The 25529-nt window shown below is 54.6% G+C and overlaps 1 protein-coding gene across 5 annotated transcripts; it reads right to left on the bottom strand.

Annotated features, from left to right (window-relative positions):
- Positions 1-692: 692 nt before the first annotated feature.
- On the bottom strand, positions 693-25529 carry CPEB1 (cytoplasmic polyadenylation element binding protein 1). Of its 5 annotated transcripts, none has more exons than XM_027724262.2 (11): positions 25420-25529; positions 24289-24477; positions 9571-9785; positions 7785-8034; positions 7372-7485; positions 7161-7265; positions 6161-6297; positions 4890-5088; positions 3191-3285; positions 2913-2993; positions 693-2191 (listed from the first exon to the last, which is right to left on the bottom strand). In XM_027724262.2, the coding sequence occupies exons 2-11, from the start codon at positions 24440-24442 to the stop codon at positions 2078-2080; spliced, it is 1464 nt and encodes a 487-aa protein (XP_027580063.1). In that variant the 5' UTR covers positions 24443-24477; positions 25420-25529; the 3' UTR covers positions 693-2077. The 5 variants fall into 5 exon arrangements, with proteins under 5 accessions (XP_027580063.1, XP_027580081.1, XP_027580053.1 ...); XM_027724280.2 differs by lacking the exon at positions 25420-25529 and adding an exon at positions 25330-25348; XM_027724252.2 differs by lacking the exon at positions 25420-25529 and adding an exon at positions 24744-25156.

The raw sequence follows: 25529 nt of genomic DNA on the forward strand, positions 1-25529 counted from the left end.
CTCGGCCCCGAGGTCGCACCCGGACTGCCCAGCACCGCTCCGTGTCCCCAGGGCGGGATGGAGCCGCCCAGGAGGCCGTTCTGGGGCACCAAAACATCCCAGGATAGGCTGCGATGAAAGACATAGAGCACCCACGAACTCGCATCACACAGCCCCAAAGGAGGGGTGACCACACCCAGGTGGCTGCAGAGTTGGAAGGGGGCACAAGAAAGGAGCCTAATACCTTACCCCCCCCCCCCCCAAACCCTCCAAGGACATGGGGCACCCGAGGGTGCCACCCACTGTGGGCATCCCTCACTGCACCCAAAGTCCTACTCAGCCCTCCCCACCCCTGCAGAAAGGACCCCTGGGGTCCCTCTCTCACCACATAGCCCTGCAGGGTGTCCACCCTGCACCACCGAGGGTGGGAGCACACAATCTCTTCTGATTAACCACATTAACTTGCTGCTGCAATTAGAGGAGCTCCAGCTAGAGCTCAGGGGTCCCACGAACAGCTCTGGTAAGTGGGATCTAAAAAACGCACCTCCCAGCAGAGAGAGCTCCCTCCCACCAAGTCACCCACAGTATCCATAACTCCATCCATACCCCTCTCCCCCTACCTCTGGAAGAGACACCACAGCCCTCCCAAGTTTAGAGACACCTCCCCCCCCCCCCCCCCCCGCAGTAGAGAGCACAAGAAAGGGCTTTTTTTCTGCTGCAACGTGTTTATTATGTGCCAAAAACTACACCACAGCTTACTCCACGCGTCTGTAGGAGAGTGCAGTCTTGCCTGCATATACTACAATGAGGTAGAGACTTCACAAACAGCTTCACAAAACCCCACAAAGAGCAGCTGGGATATGCAACAATGCAACATCAGCTCAGCAGGAAAGAAAAAAAAAAATCATCATAATAAAGAGGGAGAAATTATGACACTGGTTCTTTGGCACACAGCTTCCGATAGAGGGGGAAGTAACAAAAAAAATAATAAATCGGCATAATTAAAGGTCTCAAATCCCAGCAGCAGCATTTCAGTCGACTGCACTGTTACTCCAAACATCTCGGGAAGGAATGGAAAATTACTTGTCCCCTCTAAGAGAAAGGGCTCCCAGGAACCTTAATCGTCCACCGAAACGCAGCCCTTTTTTAGCTTGTTACAAAAAGAAAAGGTTTAAGTCCTGTGACTTTGTGTGATTAAAAACCTCTATCAACCCCCCGTAAGTGCAACTTAAAAAAGTGCAACAAACTATTTTAAAACTATATACAGCAGCTCAGAGATCATCATCCCATCCAGTTTCAAATCCAAAAACAAAAACAAAGCCCGGCCTGTCCCGTTGCAAACCTCTTGATTTACAACGTCCCGCCAGCAGCCCCCAGACACAAATTGCAATAATGTTAAAAGCTGCCAGGAAAGAAAAAAATCTCTCGTTTCAAACGACTTAAAAACTGTTTTTAAGAGTGTAAAAAGGAACTCGTAAAAACCCTCGAGCGTAAAATATGAAATATGATTTGGTTTAAATGAAGAGCAAAGTCTCCTTTGTTGTTACAGTAAAAAACGCCAGCTGAACACCCAGGTCACGCCGTCCAGGTGGGGGTAAATGAATGGAAAGGCACTGTATGGCAACGGCAAAACAATGACCAATGAGACCTGCGCTCTCTCCACCAGTATTGCAAGGAATGTAAAAAAGCGCCTTTAAAAAATAAAAAAACTGAGGCGGAGGCGCCTGCGGCGACACCCCCGCGACACGTGGCCCTTGGTTGGTTGGGTTTTCTTCATTTTCAATTTTTGCTTCTCGTCAGCAAACCAGGAACCAAAGTCTGGGAACTGCAGAATGGCTTGAGGGGCGCTCCCCCCCACTCAAAACACCCCCAAACAAACCCCAACAAAACTCACTGTGCATTAGTGCAGAAACAAAAAGACCAGCAAGTGCAAACATGAATGTAAGATTTGTTGTTGTTTTTTTTTTTTTTTTTTTTCCCCGTCAGTCCTCAGGAAGAACGTTCCCAGCCGGGCCTGGCTCCGGCAGGCGCTTCCCTGCTCCCCACTCGGCAGGTTCTCCAAGGGACTCCCCTGCGCCTGCGGCAGCCCCGGCGCCCTTTAGCTGGAGGAGTCCCTGTTCTTCTGGTTGCGCATCAGCGGGCGGTGGTGGCGCAGGACCTCCATGGAGTGCTGCCAGTGCCAGCAGGAGCGGCAGAAGTACTTGAAGCAGATCTGTGGGCAGAGCGGAGCAGCAACACTGTGGGCTTTCCACCAGCAAAGGGATGCCAGAAGCAAAGCAGTTTCTCCCCTCCCTCCCTCCCTGCCCCGTGTAGCAGCCCCCGCCAGCATGGTGGATCCATGGATGGGAGGGAGGGAATGCCGGTGATGGCATGATGTGCCCAGCTTCCATCTTCTGAACAGTTTGAAAGTCAGGGCCTGGGTACTGGCGCAGCATCCAGGCTCTGCCCCAACTCCCCTGCATCTCTGCCCCTGAAGCAGAGCCTGCTGCTGCTCATCTCCCACTCTGACTCCGTGGGAAGCCACCAGACCCTGGCCAAGCTCCTCTGCCTGCAGAGAGGGGAGGTCAGCCAGAGCCCCCTGTGCCTTGGGCAGCCCCACGAGTGACCTCAGGGTGACACACTCTGACTCCAGCTTGTCACAGCTTGCAGAGCAGCAGCCTCCCCTCCTTCCCCTCCCCCCCTCAGGGGCACTAGCCCATCCCACAGTAGGCCCTGATACACTGGCACAACACCAGCAGAATCATACCATTCCCAAACTGAGGCAGGGGAAAAGCTGCCTGCGCTTCCTGGTGAGCACTAGAGCTGCCCCTTCCTCCAGAACAAGGGCTCACTCCCAGCTGGGCACCCCATCCTGCCCACTCAGGAAGGGACAAGAGGCATCCCTGGACACCAACACAAACCCACTGCTCCTGGCACAAGAGAACCAGCCTTACCTGGTCTCTGCAGAAGAACGGGCCGGGCTGGGAGCTGCAGACTTGGCACATGGAGTCCTCCAGGTAAGGGTCGATCTGGACCTGCAGGAGGAACCAGGCAGTGGGCACAGAGCAGTGCTGGGGCGACTGTTCACTCCTTGGGTACCCCACATCCATCCCCAGCACCCCTTGGGCTGTCAGCTCCCCACTTCCCCTCTGCCCGTGGGCTGTGGTGCCCCCAGCAGCACCAGCCACAACACAGATCCCCCTCCCTGGGCTGCCCCACCAGCCCCACTCACCTTCTTAGTAAACTTGGTGGTTTTGATCTCCACAAATGCAGCGGTCACAGCCTTCAGGTAACTGCGCTGGTTGTTGAAGGTGACACGTCCTGACCCTGGAAGGAGCCAGATCACAAGTGAACCAGTGGGGGCTGAGGGGGAGCCACTGCCAGCACCACTCCTTCCCCAGCACAGCTCAGCTTTGGCAAGGAGATGGTCTCCAGGGCCTGGGGGCTCTGCCTGCCCCCTTGCCCAGGCCCCACACTCCCAGGAGGAGCAGCAGCTGGAGGGAGGCTGGCACAGCCCTGCCAAGGGCAGCAAAGCAGCGGCTCCACACCTGCGCCTGGGATATGCCACTGCTGAGACAGCTCAGCAGCTTTTCTTTGCAGCCTCCCCCTCACCCCAGAGCCTTATGTTTTGCAGCCTCATTGCCAGTCAGCAGCAATCCTGCGCCACTTGCTTCCAGTCAAGTTCTGTTTAGCTCTGGGAAAACACATCCATGCTTTCCTCCCAGTTCCTGTTCGGGGCCTAAGGGGAGTGGAGTGCCGGGTGTTCCAGGACTGACACACCAGCAGATTCCTCCAGTTCAGCCACAGCACCAAGTGTCACCCAAACCCATCATTCCTCTCCCAGAGCATGGAACAGAACACAGGTGGGAGGGCCTGGATCCAGTCTGGAGTTATAAGAGGTGCCTCAATCAGCACAAACAATCAGGGCAAAGCTTAGTTAACTACCAGAACTGAGTGCAGACTGCTGTGACTTTAGGACAGCTTCAAGGGTGGAAGTGCCACTGAGCTGCTGGGAGAGGGTTCTTGCCTACTTGGAGCAACATGGGCTCCGCATGAACCACAGGAGGTTGGGGTGATGCCCTAGGACCTCACACAGGGCCTGCACAGGGAGGTTCTGTGATACTTCATCTATGGCCTCACAGAATTTGCTTTAACAGTCATTCATTCTGCCATTCCCACCCCCTTGGGACTGTCCCCCTTAAGACACTTCAAGGGCTTCTCAGCACCATGGGCAAGTTCTAAACGCAAGACTTGCCCAGAAAAGCCTGACCACTGTCCAAGGACAGTGACAAGCAGTGACAAGCAGTGACAGCTCTGCACTACCAAGCTCTGATGATGTTCCTGCCTGGCAACACCAGGAGATTCAGAGTCTCTCCTCAAGTTTGTGACATGCTGCAGCCTGAGCCTGGAAAGCTGGTCCTCAGGCACACGCTATAGGGCTTTTCCCACACAGACCAGTCACCTCAGTGGTGTCCCCTGGCCCGTGAGGCCATCAGGGACATAAACAGGGGACATGTGTCATGACATGTCATGTTTCAGCTCCAGTGACAAGAGCCCAAAGTGTGGGTAAGACCCACAGCTGTCCCAGCTCCAGGGATGGAAGAGTAGCTGCAGCAGCATCCAACAACCACTAACAGCACCAAACAAGGACAGGAAACCCTTCACCAATGCCTAAAGAGGTATTAAAACCCTCAAGATGCTCTGGAATAACCTAGGATCTTCCAGTTCCCAGGCACGTCAACTCTGACAGCCCTCTCCAAGGTTGGTGTTGTCTCCCCATGGCCAGGAGGTGAGGAGCACAGACTGTGGAAGAGGTTGAACAGACATCTGCTCCCAGAGCCTGGCACCTGGGCAGTCTTCCAATTGAGGGACAAGCCAAGGGCACCACTGCAGCCTGCTCAGAGCATGATGCTGGCGGGACTGTCACTTACCAATGGGATACTTGTGCTTGTCCGTGTCGATGCCAGCGTAGACCACCCCTCCAAACAGGTCATACATGACGGCTGCCAGGGCCTCTGCATTGAGCATCCCATGCAGGGCCCCCACGAACACCGTCTTGCTGGGGTCGAGCCGCTGTGATGGGCTGCGCACAAAGTTGCTGTCGGCCAGGACCCACGGGATCACCTGCACCTGGAACCACACACACACACAGGGCAGGTCAGCCACGGCCTGCAGAGCCACACGCTGTGTCCTCAGCTCACAGGAGCCATCCCAGACCCTCAGACCACACTCCTGAGCAGCAAGCGTCACTTGTTGTTGCTGCTCCGGGTCCACATCCAGGGCATCACAGCTCTGGAGCTCCAAATAGCTCTGGAGAGTCCACAAGGGAACAAAACCAACTCCTGCTTCCAGCCAAACTGGAGTCTAAGCCACCAGTCCCTTGAGGCTGGCAGCCAGGAGACAATCCACATACCTGCACCAAATGTTTATGGCCCAGTCGGATGCCTCCCAGCACAGGAGCCTGTTGCTGGAGGGGATCACTGGAACAACCCACCCACTGCCAACTCCAACAGGAGCTCCCATCTGCTCAGCAGTTGATGGAGGGCTCGAGAGAGGAAAAGCTTCTGGCAGAGCTAAATCACCAAGCACAGAAGCACTGCCAATCGCCAGACACCTGGAGAGCTGTCTGGAGCAAGTTAGTTTGTGCCTGTCTAGGTAAGAGCTGGATCTCCATCCTGTAACTCCCCTAACTCAGGCAGTGGTCCCTGATCTGAGGGTTCCCCTTTCCTGGAAGGCCAAATGGAGCCTCCAGCAGCCTCAGTACCTCCAGAGCACGAGTCAGAGCCAGACAAGGCTGCACTGGGGAACAACCTAGGATCTAAAGTATCTGCCTGGGGAACATGAAAGCCATTAGTTTTGCAAGCAGAGGAGGCCTGACAAAGCATCAGAGGGATCCCAGTCTGATTTCAGAAGCAAAGGTGTGCTAGAAGCAGCATGGAGCAGTAGAATTCCCTGTTCCCGTGCTCCTTTCCAGCTAACTGAAGCTGAAGGCAGGGTCTGCCACCAACCCACAAGCTCCACATCAGTTTAACACAAGCAGTTGTGAAGGACACAGACACGGCCCTGACACATCCCCACCACAGCAACACACCAGTTAAGGCTGGCCAGGAGCCAGCACTCCTGCTGCTGCTGTTCCAGCTCTGCTTTCCTTTTCTCCAAGGATCTCATCCACATCCCCTGCTGCCCCTGTGGCTCTGCTCACCTCTTTGCAGCGCATCCTGCGGCTCGACATCTTGAAGTAGTACTCACTGAGCCCGTCGGGGCTCAGCAGGTCCTGGGAGCACGCCTGGAGCAGCGCACGCACCGACTTCTCCGACTCAAACACCAGGTACACGTATCCTTTGGAGGGGAAGGGAGAGAAACAGCTGTTAGAACTGTGGTGGAGAAGGCAGGCATCATCCCAGTTTGCAGACACCCTCAAAATCACTCAGATGCCACCTGAATTTTCTGTGTGACAGCTCTTGCTGTCCCCAGCAGACTCTTTGTACTCTTTGGCCAAGCTGGGAAGAGCCCAAACCCAGCGTGGCACAAGGGGCAAAATGCCCACATCCCCAGGGGCCACTGTCTCTTATGCACAAACCACACCTGGACATGCCAAGTGGGTACCACCAGCCTGGCCACAATGAGGCCTGCAGAAAAATGGATTCTGCTTCACATTTAGAATATCCTGGCTCAGAAATGTAAGTCCAGGATTTTAAAGTCACTTCCATGGGTGCCAGCGCTGTGCCTCACACTGCTCTGGTGCCTGAACAGGGCCAGTGGGCACCAAACAGCCACTTCCTACCCCATAACTCCCTCCTGCTTATACAACATGTCAGTCCAGCTGCTCCAGACAGGATCAGGCCCTGGACATCGCTGGCTCACTGGTCCCCAGGCTGTCAGTGTGCTGTGGGTGCCCATCTGGACTCACCACATGCTGGCAGGGGGGACCAGCTGTTATCTGGAGCCACAGCCCCATGTGGAGCTCCAGAAACAATCCAGAGAAGGTTCCCATCACCCCATAGCTCTGTCCAGCCCTGCTAGGGAGGGGTGGGGACGCTGGGTTGGGGGTGACTCTGCAGCCCAGGTGCAGACCCAGGTGAGGGCGGGACATTACCCAGGGTGCTCTGTACCATCCAGTGACCAGCATGCAGCCGTACCATCCCAGCATCCGTGCTGTAACATAGCATGGGAAAAAAGTAACCCTACCGTGTCGCTATTACCTTTAGGCATATTACCTTTGGGAGGACAGCGTGGGTGTTTGCCATCCTTACCGGGCCACTCCACACTCAGGGAGCCAAAAACACGGAAAGTGTTGATCAGCCCAGCTACAGGCAGAAGGAAAGAGGTCAGTGTGCCCCCGCAACGACTCCATCCTGCACCCTTCCCCATGTCAACACCCAAGGCCTCGGTGTGGGGCCAGGGGCTGCTCACCTTCTGTGATGTCCCATGGGACTCCTCCCAGGAACACTTTGCAGGAGTAAACAGGGTTCTTGTAGTTTCGGGGAGGCAGCTGCCCGCTCCAGGTGCAGGTTGCTTCGTTCACAGCTTGGACAGACACCAGTAACACTCAGTACAGGATCACTTCCTTCCCACTCTCCCATAGGTCTTCCCCATATTCCCCAACTACAGGCTGAGCAGAGCTGCCCAGACACAGGCAGCTGCCCAGACACCTGCCTGTTCTCTCAGCAAGTAGGAGCCAGAGCCAGGCTTGTGCCTGGAGAAAGCCCTGCTCTTGTGCAAGCTCCATGCCCAGCCACGGTGCCCGCACAGACACCACCATGCCCTCCCAGAGGTCTGGGACCATCCCCTGGCCCTGCAGCCTGCCAGGACCACCCCCAACTCACCTGCTGCTTGCCGATGAAGCCGGGCTTCTCTTTCGATACTGAAGGGGTCTTCCGGAGAGTCCAGAAGATCCCAGGAAGGCCACGCAGATGCTCCAGGCCATCTTTTCGATGCACTGGCTGGGGAGGAAGTTACTGCAGCCAGGGCAGCTTGATCTTGATCCAGCTGGGATCCCACTCCCATCTTCAGGGGTTCTCTTGACACCCCACCGAGAGGCAGGAAGGGCAGAGGTGGGGAGATGCGAAGGCTTGACTGTAAGAAAAAGGTCACGTTGAAATCCAGCTCCAGAGTAAGAGCACATAATGCCGGGGTGAGGCACCACACTGGGGCTGTGCCCTCACCCATGGCACTAGAAGGAGCCCTCAGTGATCTCCCGAGACCCTCTGACATCTAGCAGAAGCAGGAAAGCAGCCTCCCATCTGCCCCAGCGCCCTCACAGGACCAGAACTTCCCTGGCAAAGGCCTATCCCTGCAGCCATTCCCCCCATGCCCATGATCAGTAGCAGGGATTGTTAAGCAGGAGGCACCTCACAGACCACAAAGCCAAGAGTTACTCCCTGCTGCACAACCCCAAGGACACTGTAACCTCCAGGGAGCACCAGCCACCCCAGGAGGAATGGCTTCAGTGGGCAGGGCTCACCGGCAGCACCCACCGGCTCCAAAGGCACCAGCTGGATCCCACCCTTCCAGCCCAGCTCCAGGCCCGCCTGACCAGGAAGTGGACACTGCTGGCCACAGCCACTCACAGGTTTTACATGCCCCTCCCAGGGCAGAAGGAAGGAAAGCATGGATTGAAGGAGAAGCAGGGATGTGAGACACTGTGCAGCTCACACTGCCAGCTGTGCTGCAGATCCATCCCTGTGGCAGCTGCCCAAACCAGGGCCATGCCAGGAGACCTGACCTTCCCAAACAAGGCCAGCACAGAGCCCTGTGCCCTGCACTGCCTGCCACCATCCCTGCCCGGGGTGCTGCAGCCACTCCCAGAGCAGATCCTGATTCTCCAGGGTGGATCACAGCAAAATCAACCCCACATCAAGTCAGTTGTGTCCTTCACATACATCCCAACCCCTTGTCCAAGGGGTCAAGGCCACAACCACACTGTGGCAGAGCCAGGAGCAGCTCCTGGCTTTATCCTCCTGTGCCAAGGCCAGGCCAGGCCATGCAGCAGCACCTCCTGAGCTGGCTGGAACCAGGCTGTCCTGCTGGCATCCAGAGCTGCTGCTCACAGAGCACAGCACAGACTGGGGCAGCGAGACTGACACTCGCCGTGCTCCCTGCCTTCCAAATTTAGCTGTGCTTTAGGGAATAGGAGCAGGCTAGACCCAGTTTGCTCAAGAAGAAACAGCCCTGAGATGGGGAACTGCAGTCAGCAAATGGGAAGGGCAATGAAAGGCAGGGACAGGAGCTCCTGAGAAGTCCAAGCTGGAGCCTGGAAGTAGCTGTGCTCATCAGCAACCTCTCTGCTGGAATCAGGACAGACATCCACCTTGACACACACCAGCTCAAGCACTCAGACCTCCCTGGGAGCTACTATAACCCATTAGGGCTGCAAGCACAGAGCCCTACAGCCAAAATATTTATTCAGAAGAAAAAATATGAGGATATTACTGGCTTGTGCTGAGGGAGTGCATGAGCAGCCCTTCTCCCAAACCCTGGGCTGTGTCAGCGTGGGCATGACAGCTCCCTCCAGCACTCCCTTCCTTGGCAGCCCCCCACAGCTCTCCCATGCTCCCCAGAAACACAGCAAGATCCCAGGAACCACAGAGTGGGCGCAAGACCCAAACTTACGATCAAGTCTGAGAGGTGGTCGGAGCCAGAGCTGAACCCACTGGTGTCAGAGTCCGAGGGGCTGCTGGAGCGGGAGTCCAGGAGGGACCGGGAGTTCCTCAGCGACGGTGTGGAAAACTTTTCTGACAGGTCTGAACCAATGGGGTCTAGAGGCAGGAAACTCAGTGGGGGCTTCCCCAGGACATTCCCGAGAGGGTTACTCAGCATGCTGAGAACTGCAACAGAGAGACAGTGTCTGTCAGTGCTGCAGCACAACACACCACCTTCCTCTCAGCTCTTCTGGTAGAGGCACCGGGCTCCTGCCGGCCCACAAATGGCATGTCAGGGAGGTGGCACCTCTGGCAGGTACCAACCCTCTCCACAGCTGTTTGCCATCAGTTGTGCCACGGTGCTGCACAGGCAGAGCCAGCAGCAGCAGCCTGGAGTGGCTGATTAACATGAGGGTGGGTTAATCCCCTGAAACCGAGATCAGCCAGAAATCCCACTTCGTCTGGGAGAGAATCAGAAACCCCGAAACCTAGATATGGATCTCAGAGGTGCTCTGGACAGGCCTCTCTGACCAGCCCATGCCACTTCTTGATGCTTGTGCCGGAGCAAGCTGGGAGCCTGGGGTGCAGCTCCCCAGCAATGGGGGCACACACCAGGCTGAGAGGAGCACACCAGCAGGCATTTCCAAACTTAGAGGTGGGATACTGCCTCACATCAGCCCCACCAGGAGGTGGTTATGGGCAGCCAGGAAGGTGCCAGCCTGGCCTGCTGACGGAGAGGCTTTGCAGCCCTCAGCAAGCCCCGTCCCTGGTGTGTGTTCACAACAAGCCTGTCTGGTCAGGCCTCTGCCTGAGAGCCAACAGACAGGTACTCGCCTGACTGCTTCCCTCACACAGCAGGTGTGTCTCCCACTGAGCAGAATCCAGGCAAATTCCTCTCTGCAAATGGAGCTGTCCCCCAGGCAGAGCACCAGACCACCGAGGGGTCAAAGTCATGTCCTGGTCAGTGATGTCCAGGCAGCTGCCACCCAGGAGGAGAGAGAGCACAGGGCAGGCTCAGCCACGCAGGATCCCACAGGGGCACAACACCAGTCAGCTCTATTCAAAAGGAGCAAGTCTCAGCAAGTTGAATGTGTCCCCAAACCCAATGGAAAGAGCAAAGTGTTCAGAAATGGTTTCAATTATTCAGAGCTCGAAAAACAAGGCAGTTTGTCCTGAAGCTTTCAGTTTTCAGCAAAGCAAGTTTGGGATCCACTTGAGCTCCTCCAGCCCCATCTGATCTCAGCCAGCTGGACCACAGGGTTTTAATCCTGATTTTCAGCAGCTCCTGTGCAGATGAGGATTAATAATCCAAAACACCTCCCAGTCCAGGGAAGTAAAAATGCCATCACGCTTCGAGTACACTATGGTCAGACACTAGGACAAGGCAGTGTCAGCACCAGAGAAACCTGCCGAGGTGCCCGAGGCGAGATGCTGGGATGTACCTGTCCCAAGCCGCATTATCCAGAGGCACACCTGCTGTAGAACTGGCATCTCCAGCCTCATACTTAGGGAGAAATCTCACAACACCAACAGAGATCCCAGACAGGTATGGGTAGGTCCTTTACTTGAAGCATCTCCCTTAACCCAGCTGAGCCCTGAGTGACAGTCACAGCATTTTCCCACATTTGCAGAGCCTTATCCCTGCAAGTTTCCCCTATTTTGGCTACAGTACAGGACTATGCACTCACCTCTGACCACACCTGGAAAGGCACGTCCTGCCCTTGGCTCTCCCCAACAGCAGCACCTGCGCTCACACCCAGCCCCGCAGCCACGGGAAATCCCAGCTGGCCCAGCAGTCCTTACCTGGGCAGAGCCCCAGGAGGCGAGGGAACGAAGGCAGCTGGAGCCAGGGAGGACGCTGCTCCCTCCTAGTCAGGGCTCAGAGCAGGGCAGAGCATCTCCCAGCCCAGGCAAGGCACACTGCACTGCTCCACCGACTTCTCTGAAGCCACGTGACATGTTTAAAAATACAGCCGGCGTATTGTTCCAGGGAGACAGCTGAATGTGTCCGACAGGCTCCAAAATCTGATTAGTCACTAAACAGCACAAGAGGCAAAGCAAAGCAGCTGATCCCATGGCCCAAACGCTCCCGCACTGACGCCCTCCTCCTCCCCAGCCAGCGAGGACAGTGGGTTTGGAACGCCAGGCAGGGAGCAGCCCTGTGCTGACTCTGGCTGCACAGCATTCCAGAGACCTGGAGCAGCAAGTACCAGGCAGAATGCTACAGGCAATGCTGTCCTGCACCTCATCTCCTGGTTACCGGAGATGAGGGACCACAACTCCATTCAGGATGCACTAGCAAGGGTTTGGGAGCTCATCAGGAGCTCCCAAAGGCATACAGGGTCCAGCTGCTCTGCCCCATTTATTCACCCTTATCCCTGCCACCACTTATACATTTCTCCCAGGAATGCTCAGCTCTCACCACAGCTACAAAACCAGTAAGGCCAGTATGAGCACACTGGAGTAGCAGGATTACTGGCCTTTAAAGGGATCCACTGTCTGGACATTAACCACCAGGCAAAATCCTGCTGGCTCCAACTGCCCCACTCCTAACCTCATGTCCTGGAAGTGCTGACATTCTGCTGTTAATGCAGATGGATTCCATCCACTCCAGCAGCTTTGACAGCTCTGCACAGGCAGCACTTGGTTACACGCTCTGCAGGATACACTGAGCTCGTGGGAGACCCCACATCACCCCAGTGGGCCTGACTCAGCTTCAGCTGGTACCCACGGCCTCTCACAGGGACATTGGGAGGAAAAGCCATGAGCCATGCTCAGCATTTCCTCCTTTACGCTTGCTTAGTGCCCTGAATCCAGCCTGTTAGGTGGCCTAGGAAACACCAGCATAAAACACCAGATTTTATTCCTCACCCCCATCCTGATGGAATCTTGCTCTAACTCCCTACTCTAACCCACCCAACCCCTTCTTGCAGATAGGGCACAAGAGCCCAACACAGGTTGGCCATCTAAAAGCCCTCAAAAGTCCTTGTGGTCACAGTTCTCACAGCTCATGGAAGGGAATAATCATTCCCAACGCGCATGGCAGGATGCATCAACAATTCCTGGTGTCAAGAACATCCTTGCAAGTCCCAAAGTGAAACAGCAAATGTCAGGGAAACAGACTAAGAAAAAAAAAAGTGAGTGCAAAGAACTAAGTATTTTTCACATCTAGAGGGGAAATTTTAACCAAAGGGTCAACACAGTTCGCACAGCAGCCACGTGGGGAGAGCTTCTGGAACTTTTCCTGCCTCCACTCAGCTCTGCAAGGGAGGCACATGCCAACGCTCCTCTGCAGGGGACAGCAGGAAAGGAGCTTTTAGTAGAAACTCGGTGCTGACTTTTGACTCACTGCTGCAGCTTTAACAACTGATCTTAAGCCAGCACGCTCTGCTCCATCTCAGAGCGTGTAAGCCCAGCACTGGCAGGTTTAAGAGTTCTGTGGAACAGCCTTGACACCCACGTGGCACTGCCAGGTCATGGGCATGTAGGGCTCTCACTGGAGAAGGAGCATTTTAAAAACCATTCATCCTCCTTAGCTGAGCTTTTCCCAGTAAATGCTGTCAGACCAATGCTGTTGCAATGCACCTTAATTCCTGCATCATGTCAGGGCTCCAAAAGATACTGAGGGGAACACAAGCCTCTTGGAGCCATCACACCCAAACAAGACACTTCACAGAAATAAGCAGCTACCCTGAGCCCACAGTAGTGGTTTCACAGGGCACTGGTTTTAACTCTTGAGGCCAACTCTACCCACAGACCCCAAATTATCCTTTAAGTCCAGTTACCAACCACTGAACTATGAATTTACCCAGTCTCAAGCAGATCACTCCATCAGCACAAGCTGCAGTTCACAGCACACCTTGGGAAAGGTGGCCTAAAAAACAGCAAGATGCCCAATGCCCAAACCAAACAGCTTCAGAACAGCTTTTACTTTTCCTCCTGCCAGTTAAGACTCCCAGCACATGCCCAGGACCCTGGAGCACACAGCTCTTCTTGTCAATTAGCCCATGGCACTAAGCACCACACGGAGCATCCACTGAAGTTACTGCTGACAATCAGAGCTGACCAGAAGCTCTGCCACCACCACCACACTGACCTCTCAACAAGTGCTTCCGCTTGGCTCTGGGGAGACCACCCAGCAGAACAAGCCAACGGGAGATCAGTGCCGACGCTGTTCGGTTTTAGTCAAATTATGTAGCAACTGCATCTTTCCCGGAGCAAAAATCCCCCTCACCTGACAGCTGTCCAGGTTCCTTCTGTTCAAGTTCACTCCCCACACTCAGAACATCAGTGGGAGCTCCCCCCTGGCTGGAAACAGCAATCCTGTTGCAGGAGCAGGGTGCCAGGCCCCAGTTCTTATGCTGCCAGCACCGTCTGGCACCTGCAGGCTCCGAGCGCAGGCGGTTCCGTGCCACGCTTGGCACGGCCCCGAGTGTGAGGGGAGCATACACACACATGTACTCTTTGAAGTCGTGCTCTGAAGTCATGTTACAGCCTCTCAAAGCTCACCGCAGGGCTGGAAAAAGCCTATTTATAAGAGTTCAGGACTTGTCTGAGCAGGTCCATGATGCCAAGGCCTTCAGAGGGTCACTTCCGCTGGCTGGCACCCCCAGCAAGGTTAGACAGAGCCACACTGCAACCTCCAGAGAGGAGATTCCAGAAGTTTATCTGCTGGGAGAGACTACTCAGCACAGAAAGGATGGTAAACTTAAGACTTCCCCTGCATCCACCAACTACTAAGGCTGGAAATCCACCCTTCTGCTTGGATGCTCTTGGAGAAATAACAGGAAAGCTCTTACCAAGAGAACTAAGGCAGAAGAGCCAGATTTCAGTGCCACCACACTGCTGCTCTGACCAGGTGACACCTGAGGCCCAGAGGCTGCAGAGCCACGTACACTTTGGGGCAGTGCAACAGGGCAGGGAAGCAGCATGACCAAGGGCCTGGAGACTGAACACAGTGCAGTTTCTTTTGTCATGCATCAAATAAGCTTGTAAAGGAAAAAAAAAAAAAAAGCTGATGTCCTAAACAATAGCCTGCTGCAATTCCAAAAAAACAGCTCGTCTGCAGTTTTTACCACCCAGTCAAGCTCTGTCCCGGTGGGGTGGGAGCAGCTGAATGTTTTAGTCAGCCAAAAAGCAGCACCTCCTACAGACACTGAGCAACTCCATGGCAAGAGAAACATTTGCATGTCTGAAAGGCAAATGGGCACCTCAACCTCCTCCTACAGCTCCAGTTACATCTCTAAGTCAGGCAGTGACACAGCCAGACAAGCTGCCAGGGTGAGATCTCCCCCTCTGTCAGCAGCTCAAAGCTACAGGCAGGGAAGGGGTGATCAATACTCCAGCCTAATCCTAAGCAAAGTTTTAGCACTTCTCACCTGCAGCCGTGGGACCTGGAGCTGCCTGTGAGGAGCCAGCACACCTGGGGCCACAGGGCCACCGACTGAGCCACAGCCAGCTGCGGGGCTGCACCACACAGCACAGGAATGGGCTTTGCCTGGCACAGGGAAGGCAGACACTGGATTCCCCCTTCCATTTACAGACCACCAAACTCTTACAGGGGCACAAAGAAACTGAAGAAGCTGCAGCAAGAGCAGTGGCACAAGAATTTCTTCCTCTTAAGTGGAACAGCCACAGGACAAGGCCAGTGGTGGAGGGGAACTCTGTCCTTGGCCCTTGGAGCTCACCTGAGCAGCACACTGGATACCTCCAGAGGTCCTGCCCAGCTTAAATCCTCACAATTTGATTTTGTTCCCATTATCCATTGAAAAAAGCAGTCACTGCTGTCGTAAGAGGAGCCAACCCAAGTCCAAGGCACACAGTCCTCTCTGGGCTGTATCACCACAGAAGTCTCAATCATCTCAAACCAACTACCAGCTCACTACCAGAAAAGCAGCTCCCAAAACTGCAGAAGTGATCAAACCAGCAGCAACCACCATCTAAATAAGAACTACAGCACAGCCTCCCTTTTGTTTCTGAACTACAAAAGAGGAACCTCTGCCCTCACAGATTCTTCATTTGGGGCGAAGAAGAACTGAGGATATTCAGGCAGCTATTTCTGGCTTGGTAAGAAGGGGGCAGGGGAATAAAAAAGGCAGCATGATCCCACAGCTGAACCACAGAATTAGAGTCAGGACACCTGAGGTCTATTCTTGGTTCTGTCACCAAGATGGTAAGTCACTTGCCCTGAAAAATGGAAACAGCAGCAGAACTAGGAAGAGAGAGAAGCTTATTGCATTAACACCAGGGAGCACAGGTCCTCCACCAGCACCAAGAGCAGGGCCTGGCTGACAACAAGGCTCACTGAGGCAGGGAATTCACTCCTGTGTGTTTCTAGGAAGGGAGAACAGACGCCCAAGGTAAATATATAAATAAGAAAAGACAGCTAAAATGAGCTTCAGAATTAGAAATGTCCAGGTGCATTCACTAAGCAGGCTGCCACAACCACGACTGTTTTAAAAAGATCAGAACACTGAAATACAGCAGACTTTAACATTTATCAGTCCCAGAGAGATTTAAAAGCCAACATATTCAGGTCAAATTCTGCACAACAAGCTTCAGCTTTGCAAGTCTCAAGAACAAACACTTCTATATTTAAGTACCAAACTCCTCTCAATTATCTGCAGCAACATCCAGGGTGCAAACTCTGCTGTGTGTTACCTGTGCTAACAAGAGTGACTCATCCTCACTCTCAGCTGCATCAGTCTGGGGGTGGTGAGTCCAGGATAGCCCCTTTAGAAGGGGGGTTCTCTGGAGGGGGTTGAGGGGAGCAAGCTGTTGGCCCTACCCCTCTGGACAAGGCAGTAGCGAAGGAAGAACTGGAAGAAGGACAGGTTTTAGTCTCAAATGCAATCTTATTTGAGAAATGGCACATGAGCTTCACTAAGGCCTTCAGTTGGCACAAAGCCACTGTCAGACTGGCACTTGCAGCCCCACCAGTGATGACTGCGGGTTCCCAGTTATCTTCCACAGGTCTGCACGCCTCAGAATCACAGCTTTGGGGGTTTGCTTCACCTTCCCTCTGCACTCCTGGGGAGAAAACCAGACAGAGAGACAAGGAGCTGGGCATTTCACCGCATCCCTCCCGAAGGGGTGGCAGCAGCTGCCGTGCCCAGGAGCAGCCTCTGCGCTGGCGGCAGCACAGACAGCACCTGTGATTCAGCTGTTTTGCCAGTGCCTAAGGGACCAGGCACAAGGAGATGTGTTTCCAGGGTGCAGCCCTGGCTGGAGATGCCCTGCTCAGTGCCCCAGGCCACATCCCATGTGTTCAGTCCTACAACAGCAGTGGGAAGGGACTGTGCAGTGACAGCTCGAGGACCACAGCACCGTCTGGAAGTGGATTGTTTCAGAGCCAACCCAGTGGAGATGCCCATTTAATGGGTGTTGTGCTGGGAACACTGTGGCACCCCAGGAATTAGCTTCTACAGCCCCCTTGGCCCACTGCTATTTCTGCCACCCTTCAGCAGATTTCCTACCCTGAGCAGGAAGTTGGGCTGGATAACCTCAAGAGGTCCCTTCTAACCTGAGTTACCCTAAAGAAAAGCCAGCCTGCCAAGAGCACTGCAGAGGACTAAGAGCCCTCTTACAGCAGTTCCACATGCTGTCACTGCATAAAAAGTCGGCAGGAGGGATTTCACCTGTACAAACAGGCCCAACGCTCTCTGCTGGCCCGGCCCTGGTGACACCCCAGTGACAGGTCACCCTGCAATGCCACACCTGGGTATCACTGCACCCAGGGACAAACTCAGGCCTAAGGCAGCAGGAGCTGGGGAAGAGGAAGAGCAGGCATCACTCTTACCTTCTGCTACAGGCAGCCCCAGCACACTGGGAGAGCAGCTCCCAAAGCTGTTCCCCATCCCAGCTCCACGTGGAAGCACTCAGGCCAGCACACACTGTGGAGTTTGCTGTGAAGGTACTGAACCAAAAACACATCCAGGCCCTCTTCTAGAGAGCTTCCATGTTCCCACCAATGGAGCTGCAGCAGACAGCCTTTCAGGTCGGCTCTGTCCAGCAAGGAACCATCCCATCCACTGCTTAGACATGTAGCAGTACAAGGGCTGGAGGAAAACTCATCCACCCCATTTCTCATCTGACTGGGACAATTCTGGGGATGAATCTTACCCCCAAGGCCAGAGCTTGCACGCAATAAACCACTGTGCTGCTACCTCCAATATCAGTCACAAAAAGACTAAGTTACCAGTAGCCTGGTGCAGTTCAGAGCCACCAAACAGCAGCTTCAATCCTCTCCTCAGAAGGGAACACACCTGTTAAGGCTCAATTCCAGAGTGAGCCAAGAGAAATGTCCTCCAGACCACCACTGGACACACTGCACACTTGGCTGCTCCAGAGGCCACAATCAAACACCCCTCCCTGAGAAGCCAAGAGGACAGTTTGGGGTGGTGCCCCCCTGCTCCCCCAAGCCGCCTCCAGCACAGGACTGGAACTGCCCTTCAGTTCTGGATGGATACAAGCAGAGATGCTGGTTGGGTTCCTGTTCCACTTACTCCTCTATTTGCATCTTCTGTTTTACAGCATCAGCGCAGATAAAAATAAATCTGTTTTAGGAGAAGCTGCTCAACTGGAAGCTTTAAGAGGTGGATTAAGAGCAACTGCCATTAGAAACCAATTGCAAGCTCAAGTTTGATACTTCTTTTACTTATTTGATACATATTTTATTCTGTTAAGGATCAAATACTGCTGCCACATGAGCAGTGTGCAGCTATTAAGTGCTTCCCTGCTTCCCACTCCTCAGCACGGCCACTAAGGAATCAGCCCACGGACCATGAGCAGCCCTTATGGAAACACTCAAGGAACAAGTGCCCATTAAGCACCCACACCAAGTGCAGCCTCAGAAAAGCCCAACAAGAGCCAGGATGGCACAGGACAAGCTTTCAGGGACTCCTGGAGTACAAGCACGAAGCAGTAGACCACAGGAGAGTCAAGGCAGCCCCCAGCTTTGTTCCCCTATGCCATTATCACCCGTAAACTCCACACAGGAGGCACCACCACGTTTGTGCTTCCACTACTATTCCCTGAACATCACCGGGCTGCTGGGAAAGCCTGTCTTCCTTTCAAGGCAGCAACGGGCGTCTAGAATATGGAATTCAGGACCACCACCAAAACTCTGGATACCTGTTTACCTGAACCAGACAGGTTTGAGGTCAGCAAGAGGTGGCCTTGTCTCCTTGCCCCAGCAGCCACACCATCAGTAGTGTGAAAGAACCTTTCACTGCATTTTCTAAGCAGACTTGGGCTTCGATCTGAGTGTGTCTTACTCAGATGAAGTGCTTGCTCCCTGCACCCAAAGCTCCCCTTTCACTAGAGAGCAGGAAAAACCATCCTTGGATACTCTAGTGCCAACCTAGTGTTATCCAAATGCTGAGTTCTCCCATCAGGATGAGCCTCTGAAACATTCCTCTAGCACAAGGAGAGGGATTTTTTTACACAGCCAAGCAGGAATATGCAGGAGCTGAGGATACAACTAGGTCTTCTGAAGCCACATGTCCAAAAGACAGAAGGAAAACCAGCAGGGAGAGACTTGGACATGCACAAGGGAGAGCTCTATAGAGCAGGGTTAGTCTAGCAGCAAGTTAAACAGAGGGAGAACTGGGGAATTCCCTCATCCAAATCCTCTGCCTGCCCCAAGCTCTGCATCCAAGCACTCAAACCAGCAGTCTGAGGAAGGCCAGCAACTGCCACAGTGTGTTTATGAACAGCCCCCCCCAGGCTGAGCAGCAACGCTCACCTGGGTGGGTTCAGGTACCTGCCACCACACGCAGCATTTGAGGACACTCTGGAATCAGCCCAACCTGAAGAAGCAGCTTATGAATACCTCCTGCTGTTCTCAAGAAGAAAGCAGGAGTCCATGACAACAACCATTCTGCCTGTGCAACAGGTCTTTTCTTTCATCCTTCAGAGGTGGGTTTTGCCTTGAAGACTTCAGAGTGATCCATGCTCAGAGGCCTCCGCTATCTGCCAGGTGACACACAACAGACAGCAGCTCCAGCCTAGCAGATTTTAAGCAACTACAGATAAGCAAGCTTATTGCAAAAAAATTAGTTGCTGTGCTCTGGGAAGCAGGAGAACCAAGGGCTGGGAAGATTCAGCAGCATTTCCTTACCAAAGGCAATTTCCTCAGCAGAGTGACTGGAGCTGCAACCTTGCAGGCTGGAGAATGAGACAGCAGCAGCCACCCCGCAGAGGGCACAGATGAGGCTGGAGCTGCAGTCTCAAGAGCAGACCCAAGGAAAAGCTCAGATCTGTAGCTGCACCAGCAGCTTAAGGGGCATACAACAAGCAGAGAGGTAGATACAGCAAGGTGCTCCATCAGACACCATCAAAAGAGCTCACCTGCTGACTTCACCTAGAGAGACAGACATCCTCTCCGGAAGATTTGATCCTGCTGAAAACACCCTTGCAGGTTAGCATTGCAAACTTAAAGAGACTGGTTTTAGGATGATTTCCCAGTAGGCAAATCTGCTGTCCCACATAGGGACAGCTCCCAATGTAGGGCAGGACAGACCAGCCAGACCAAGCAGCTGAAAACCAGCCAGGGAGACCCAAAATCTGCACAGGGATCTGCTGTGCACTGCTGTTCTCCAGGCAAAAACTGGATCGAGACCCCATTTCCTTGTGCCACTTGAGGAACAGGGCAGTGAAGGTAAAGGATACCATCAAGGGCAGTCCCACCTCACTGCCTCTTAATCTCCCTCCCTGCTTTTGCAGAGCAATGAACTAACTCCGAGATCTTAACACACGTGCCTGCCTACTGTGAGGCTACTTTAAAGATAAGGAAACACTGCCTCAAGAAATACAGCCAGGAATGGCGGGATTGGAAGTGTTCAAGGCCAGTTTCCTGCAGAAGTCCCTCCCCAGGCCACAGAGCAGGTTTCTGGGACTTGTTGAAGTATTTCCAGCCTGACAGATCTAGTGGCAGCAGAGGGTTTGAGATGCTTTGCCTGCTATGAGACAGCAGTTCAATCCTACAGCCAATAACTGCCGGCAGCTCGAGCCTGCAGCAGCCACTGCCTCCAGAGAGCCTCTCTCCAGACACCAGGGACTGGCATTGCCTCTGGCACACTCCCCAGGGCTCAGCACATGTCCTCAGTGTCTTACAGCACCAGGTGCAGCAAGAAAATTCACAAATAACCCTGTTGGGGTGCAAGGAGCTCAGCAGCCCTTTGGGAATAGGGTACGTAGGCAGGATTGGGGCATACAAACCATCCCCGCTGCTCTCCAGCCTCTGGATCAGCAGGCACCTGATCCCACTGCACCAAGCTGTGTGGTGACACCGCCCTAGGAGCACAAGGTGACACCAGATGGGTTTGCAGCCAAAGGTCCTTCCCAGGCTGAGGAAGCTCTGCACTGGCAGGGAGAGGAGAGGAGGTCCCAGCTCATCAGTACTCAAGCACAGCACTGCAGGGGACCACATCAGCAATATTTATAGCCTGATTGTTAGCTTTTTTTTTTTTGCATTTCCACCCTTCCAGCCACCTCCCTGTGGGTCTGCACAGCTGAGTCACTGCTGGAACCTTCCAAACGCTTGGGTGCCAGCGGCACAACAGCTCTGCTTGGCAGCGCCAGCCCTCCCTGTCCCCAGACAAAGGCCAGCTCTGCTGCAGCCTCACCTGCTCACAGGACACCCTGATGGAGACTCCGGGCCTTGGGGGACAAGGCCAGCTGTGGCCTTCCAGGCCTCAGCAGCACTTAGACATAGCAGCATCCTCACCACATCCTCCCTCTTCCCGTCATAGCATGGAAAGGCCACCTGGAAGCACCGGCATCTGCCAGCTCCTCAGATCCACACAGCTTTCAGACACAGAACACTCCTCTACCACCCAGAATGTTTCACAGTCTTTCAAAAGATGCTCCTGAACTATAAGCTCTCCCCTCCCAAGGAGCTCCACTGCCAGTCCATGGCCCTTAGGAATGAGAAAGGGCAGAGCCTCAGCAGACACGGGAGGTGTGCGCAGCTGAAGCGCTACAACAGCTGTGCCCAGGGACCAGCCTTTCACCTCTCCAGTCAGCACACACCGTCCCCAGCACTTTCAGAGCAGGAGAGTAACAGCAGCCCAGACTATCAGCATTCCTGGCCCAGCTGCTGCACAGCTGGGAAGGGAAGGTGGGACAGAGGGAGAACACTGTCTCTGAACCATGACACCTCCAGCCATAGGGCAACTAGACCCTCTGCAGAGCTGCTGAAGGCCAGAGCCTCCTCTGTGCAAGCAGCACAGCTGCAGCTGGGTAGGTTTTACATCCCAGCTATTCCCCCTTCATGTGCCAACGGGAATACCAGGAGTGAGGAAACGGGCCTCTCCAGACAGCACTGGGTGCCATCTTCCAGCAGCTGTTACCACAGGTTGTTGCAAACATGCAGTGGGCGCAGTTCAGAGCCCAGGGCTGTGCCTGAAGCTCAGTTCTTTCCATGGCTCTTCCCAGGCCTCTGCGGCAGCAGGAGCTCCAGCACGATGCACTGCAGTCAGCGGGGGCACCTGACACCAGATACACCCTCTGCGAGCAGGGAGGTCACTGGAGCACCTTCAAATCATCTCCAAATGAACCTCCCTCCTGAAACCAGCAGCCCCTCCACCCCTGGCAGTGAAACCCCCCAGCAGGCCCTGCCAGCCCCACTGCCCAGCCTGCGAGGCACAGAGCCCACCCCAGGCTCATGCCAGCGCTGCTGACCTGCCTGCCGGAGCACTGCGGAGACATCCGAGCCTCTGCCAAGGCTGCCTGGCAGGAAGCTGGCCAAGGGAGCAGTGGAGATGGCACAGCAGAGCAGGTGGGGCTGGGACATCCGCACCAAGTGGCCGCCACTGCGCGTGCCAGCCTCGTTCCGCAGCACTGAGCCCGTGGCTGGGGCTTCAGCAGCAGCAGAGCCACTCAGGGGGGTGTCACCTGCTCTAAGTGTGCTCTTCACCCATTAAAGACCCTGAAAGACAGAGACCAGCAGGGCCCCACTGGCTGCCAACAGCCAGAAGGGGCTCAGAGCACAGCTCTAAGGCACAAGGCCAGCCCACTGCACACTAACGACTTGTTTCTCCCTTCTCCTTCAAGGTTTAAGCTGGCAATGAAAGGAGGACAGACAGGAGTGTGTGGTATTCCCTGGTTCATTAGGGGAAGCCCACAGGACCATGTGGAGGTCTGCTCACTAGAGCAGAGCAAGGCTTAATAAAGCTACAACAGCCTGGCTGCAGGCAGAGCCCAAGTGCCTGTGCCAGGGCCCACAGGCAGGCCCCACACACCAAGACTTGTGCAAATTAGATGTGCCGTGCTGATCAAGCTGTTCAAACTCTGCTACCCCACTAGTGTGGTTTTTTCAGTTGCTGTTTTACAACTCATGCAGCAACATTTAGGGCTGTGTCCCAGAAGCTTCTCCTATCCTAAGGGCAGCATCCCCCGGATGGAGGTGGTCAACAGCACCCCCTTGCCCCCCTCCCAACATCTACACGGGCAAATCCCACTGCCCAGCCCCCTCAGAAGCTCTCTCTATTCCTGTCAGCACCAACTCCATGCCTGGGGCCTCTGTGTCACCCCAGTCTGCGCAGCAATGCACTCCCCTTTTAACAAAGCAGCAGCGTGCTGCTATAAAGGGATGAGTTTCTGTAGCAACCAGGCTGAACTTGTACAAACTCTGCCAAAGCACTAGATCTTTCCACGGACTGATACTTGAACGAACACACTACCGTTTGTGAAACTGGATTTTACAGCCCTCAAAGGCTAGGAAGTGAATTCTTCCCTGCTCTACACCTCTGCTCCAACACCAGGCCAAAGGGATGCACTAAGTTTGTGCACTCAGCATCCCTTTTTCTTGTGATTTAACCGAGAAGGCTGGTGCCTCTGGAAGAGTTAACTGAACCCCACATTGCTCCAAAGGAAGCACCCAGCACCCCAGGAACCCCCCATCCAATGCCAGCTGCAAAAACAGACTGGAGAGGATTGAGGGGGAAGGGCACACCAGCCAGCAGCGCGTGGCTGCCAGCCCACACCCTGCCCATCACGTAGGTTTGTGCTGGACCAGAAGAGTTAAAACAAGGAGCCATTCCACTGCATCTCCTGCAGCCCACTGCCAGGCACAGCCCGCTATTTCTAGTTGAGCGTGGGAGTGGAGAAGGATCCCTCCAAGTCTCCCACCCAGCCAGCGAGCTGCCAGCTGAAGTTGTCGGGTGCTGGCTGTACCACACCCCACAGCAGCTGGGCAGTGCCAGGGCTGCCAGGACCTTTGCAGTCAGGCAGGGGGGTCCCTCTGCAAGCACAATCCCCTCACCTGCAGAGCTACCTGCCACCAGGGATTTCCTGGGGCTGCCGGAGTGAAGTTCAGCCTCACTCCTACCCGGAGCGTTCAGCCTCCTGACACCACACCCCCCACCCACTCCCTCCAAACGAAGCAAGAGGGTTTCTCCCCTCCCAGCGAGGCTATTCCTCCACCAGCATTACAGCTCCGCGCAAAACAACCCCGGGCACTTCTTGTCTGCAGTGAACTGACAGCAGAGCAGAGGGGGCTGTGGCATAGGCAGCCACAGCCTCCCCACCTCAGCTGCCACGTTACACAAGCACCACGGGTCGAGAAGCCCCCGTGAGCCCCCACCAGCGCCCTGTTACACAAGCTCATCGCTCCACATTAGCCTGAAACCAGCCAAAAACATACAAAGAATCCAACAACTGTTGCTGCGTGTGTCAGCAGACTCACCGGACTGTGTGCTGGTTTGTGCTGCAGCGTCAGAGTCCTGGGTGCTCCAGGGTCTGTCCCACCCTGTCAGGTTGAGGGACTGCAGGCCAAGGCACAGATCGTTGGTGTCTGGGAGGCCACGGGAAGACTCTTGCGTGGACGTGGGGAAAAGCATCCTGCTTGCCACTGCTTCTTCAGAGTCCTGGATGTCTGCTCAGATGGAGAACAAACAGAAGCTTGAGAGTTCAGGGCTGCTTTTTTTTCTTTTTAAAGAAGGAGTTTTCCAAAGCGTTAAGCCCCGAGCCAGGTCTCGTGCTGCTCTGAAGCCACGGCTTCTGCAACCAGCAGTTGCACCCCAAAAGGGAGGACTACCATATGTCCAGAATCCAGCCCCCCACCCCCCTCAGCCCCTCCACCTTCCTATCCCGTCTGCATTACTGACTGGGTCAGCATGTGACCAGGCTGCTGATGCTTACTGTGCTGACAGTGACGTCACTCAGCCATGCAAGAGAACTGCATCAGCTCTTACAAAATAAAGGTAAGAAGAAAGGATAAGATTTCCCCCGACAGACAAGACAGCAGCAGGAGGAGAGAGGAGCAGCTCCAGTGAATCAGGGGAGGCGGGCAGCACAAAGCAAGGCTGCCCAGCACAGCAGACACCAGGCTCAAGGCAGCAATCCCCCCAGCAACGATGAGAGCAGCAGCAGCGACAGAGCAGACAGTTAGTTTTAGTGCTATCCAGCTCTCCTCTCCCCGCCTCCCTCCACCCACAAAACCCAAAAACACTTTAGTCCTGGCCAGCCTCCAGCTGCTGGCTCCGATTCAGATCCGATGCAAAGCTTCACAATTCTGCTGGCATAATCTGTTTGGTTCAGCCTGGCCACTGTGCCTCACTGACTCGGCATTGTTTACCCCTGAGTAACAAGGATAACCTTCAACCCCCACTACCCAGAGAGCAGCCCATTATCTCAGGTCCAGCCCCAGCGGGCACATCCCGCTGGTACAGGAGGAAGAGGACCAGCCGGACCCATTTCACACCAGGAATCTTCACGGCCTGTTTACCTTCCTCCCGCCTGGTCCTCCCTTCCTAGCCCTCCCCTCCCTTGCAGGGTGTTCACAAGCCTACTGGTACTGGAGATGCCGGATTCTTGCCTCGGTTTAAGCCCGTGCCAACAGCCTAAGGAAACACAGCAGGTTCATAGTCTGAGAATTCCAGTTTAACGCAGGGATCTGGGGGCTGATGAAACCGCAAGATGCTCAGC

Source organism: Pipra filicauda, unplaced genomic scaffold (assembly GCF_003945595.2).
Source record: "Pipra filicauda isolate LSUMZ 115617 unplaced genomic scaffold, ASM394559v2 scaffold7_size6619720_pilon, whole genome shotgun sequence".
Classification (NCBI taxonomy): domain Eukaryota; kingdom Metazoa; phylum Chordata; class Aves; order Passeriformes; family Pipridae; genus Pipra; species Pipra filicauda.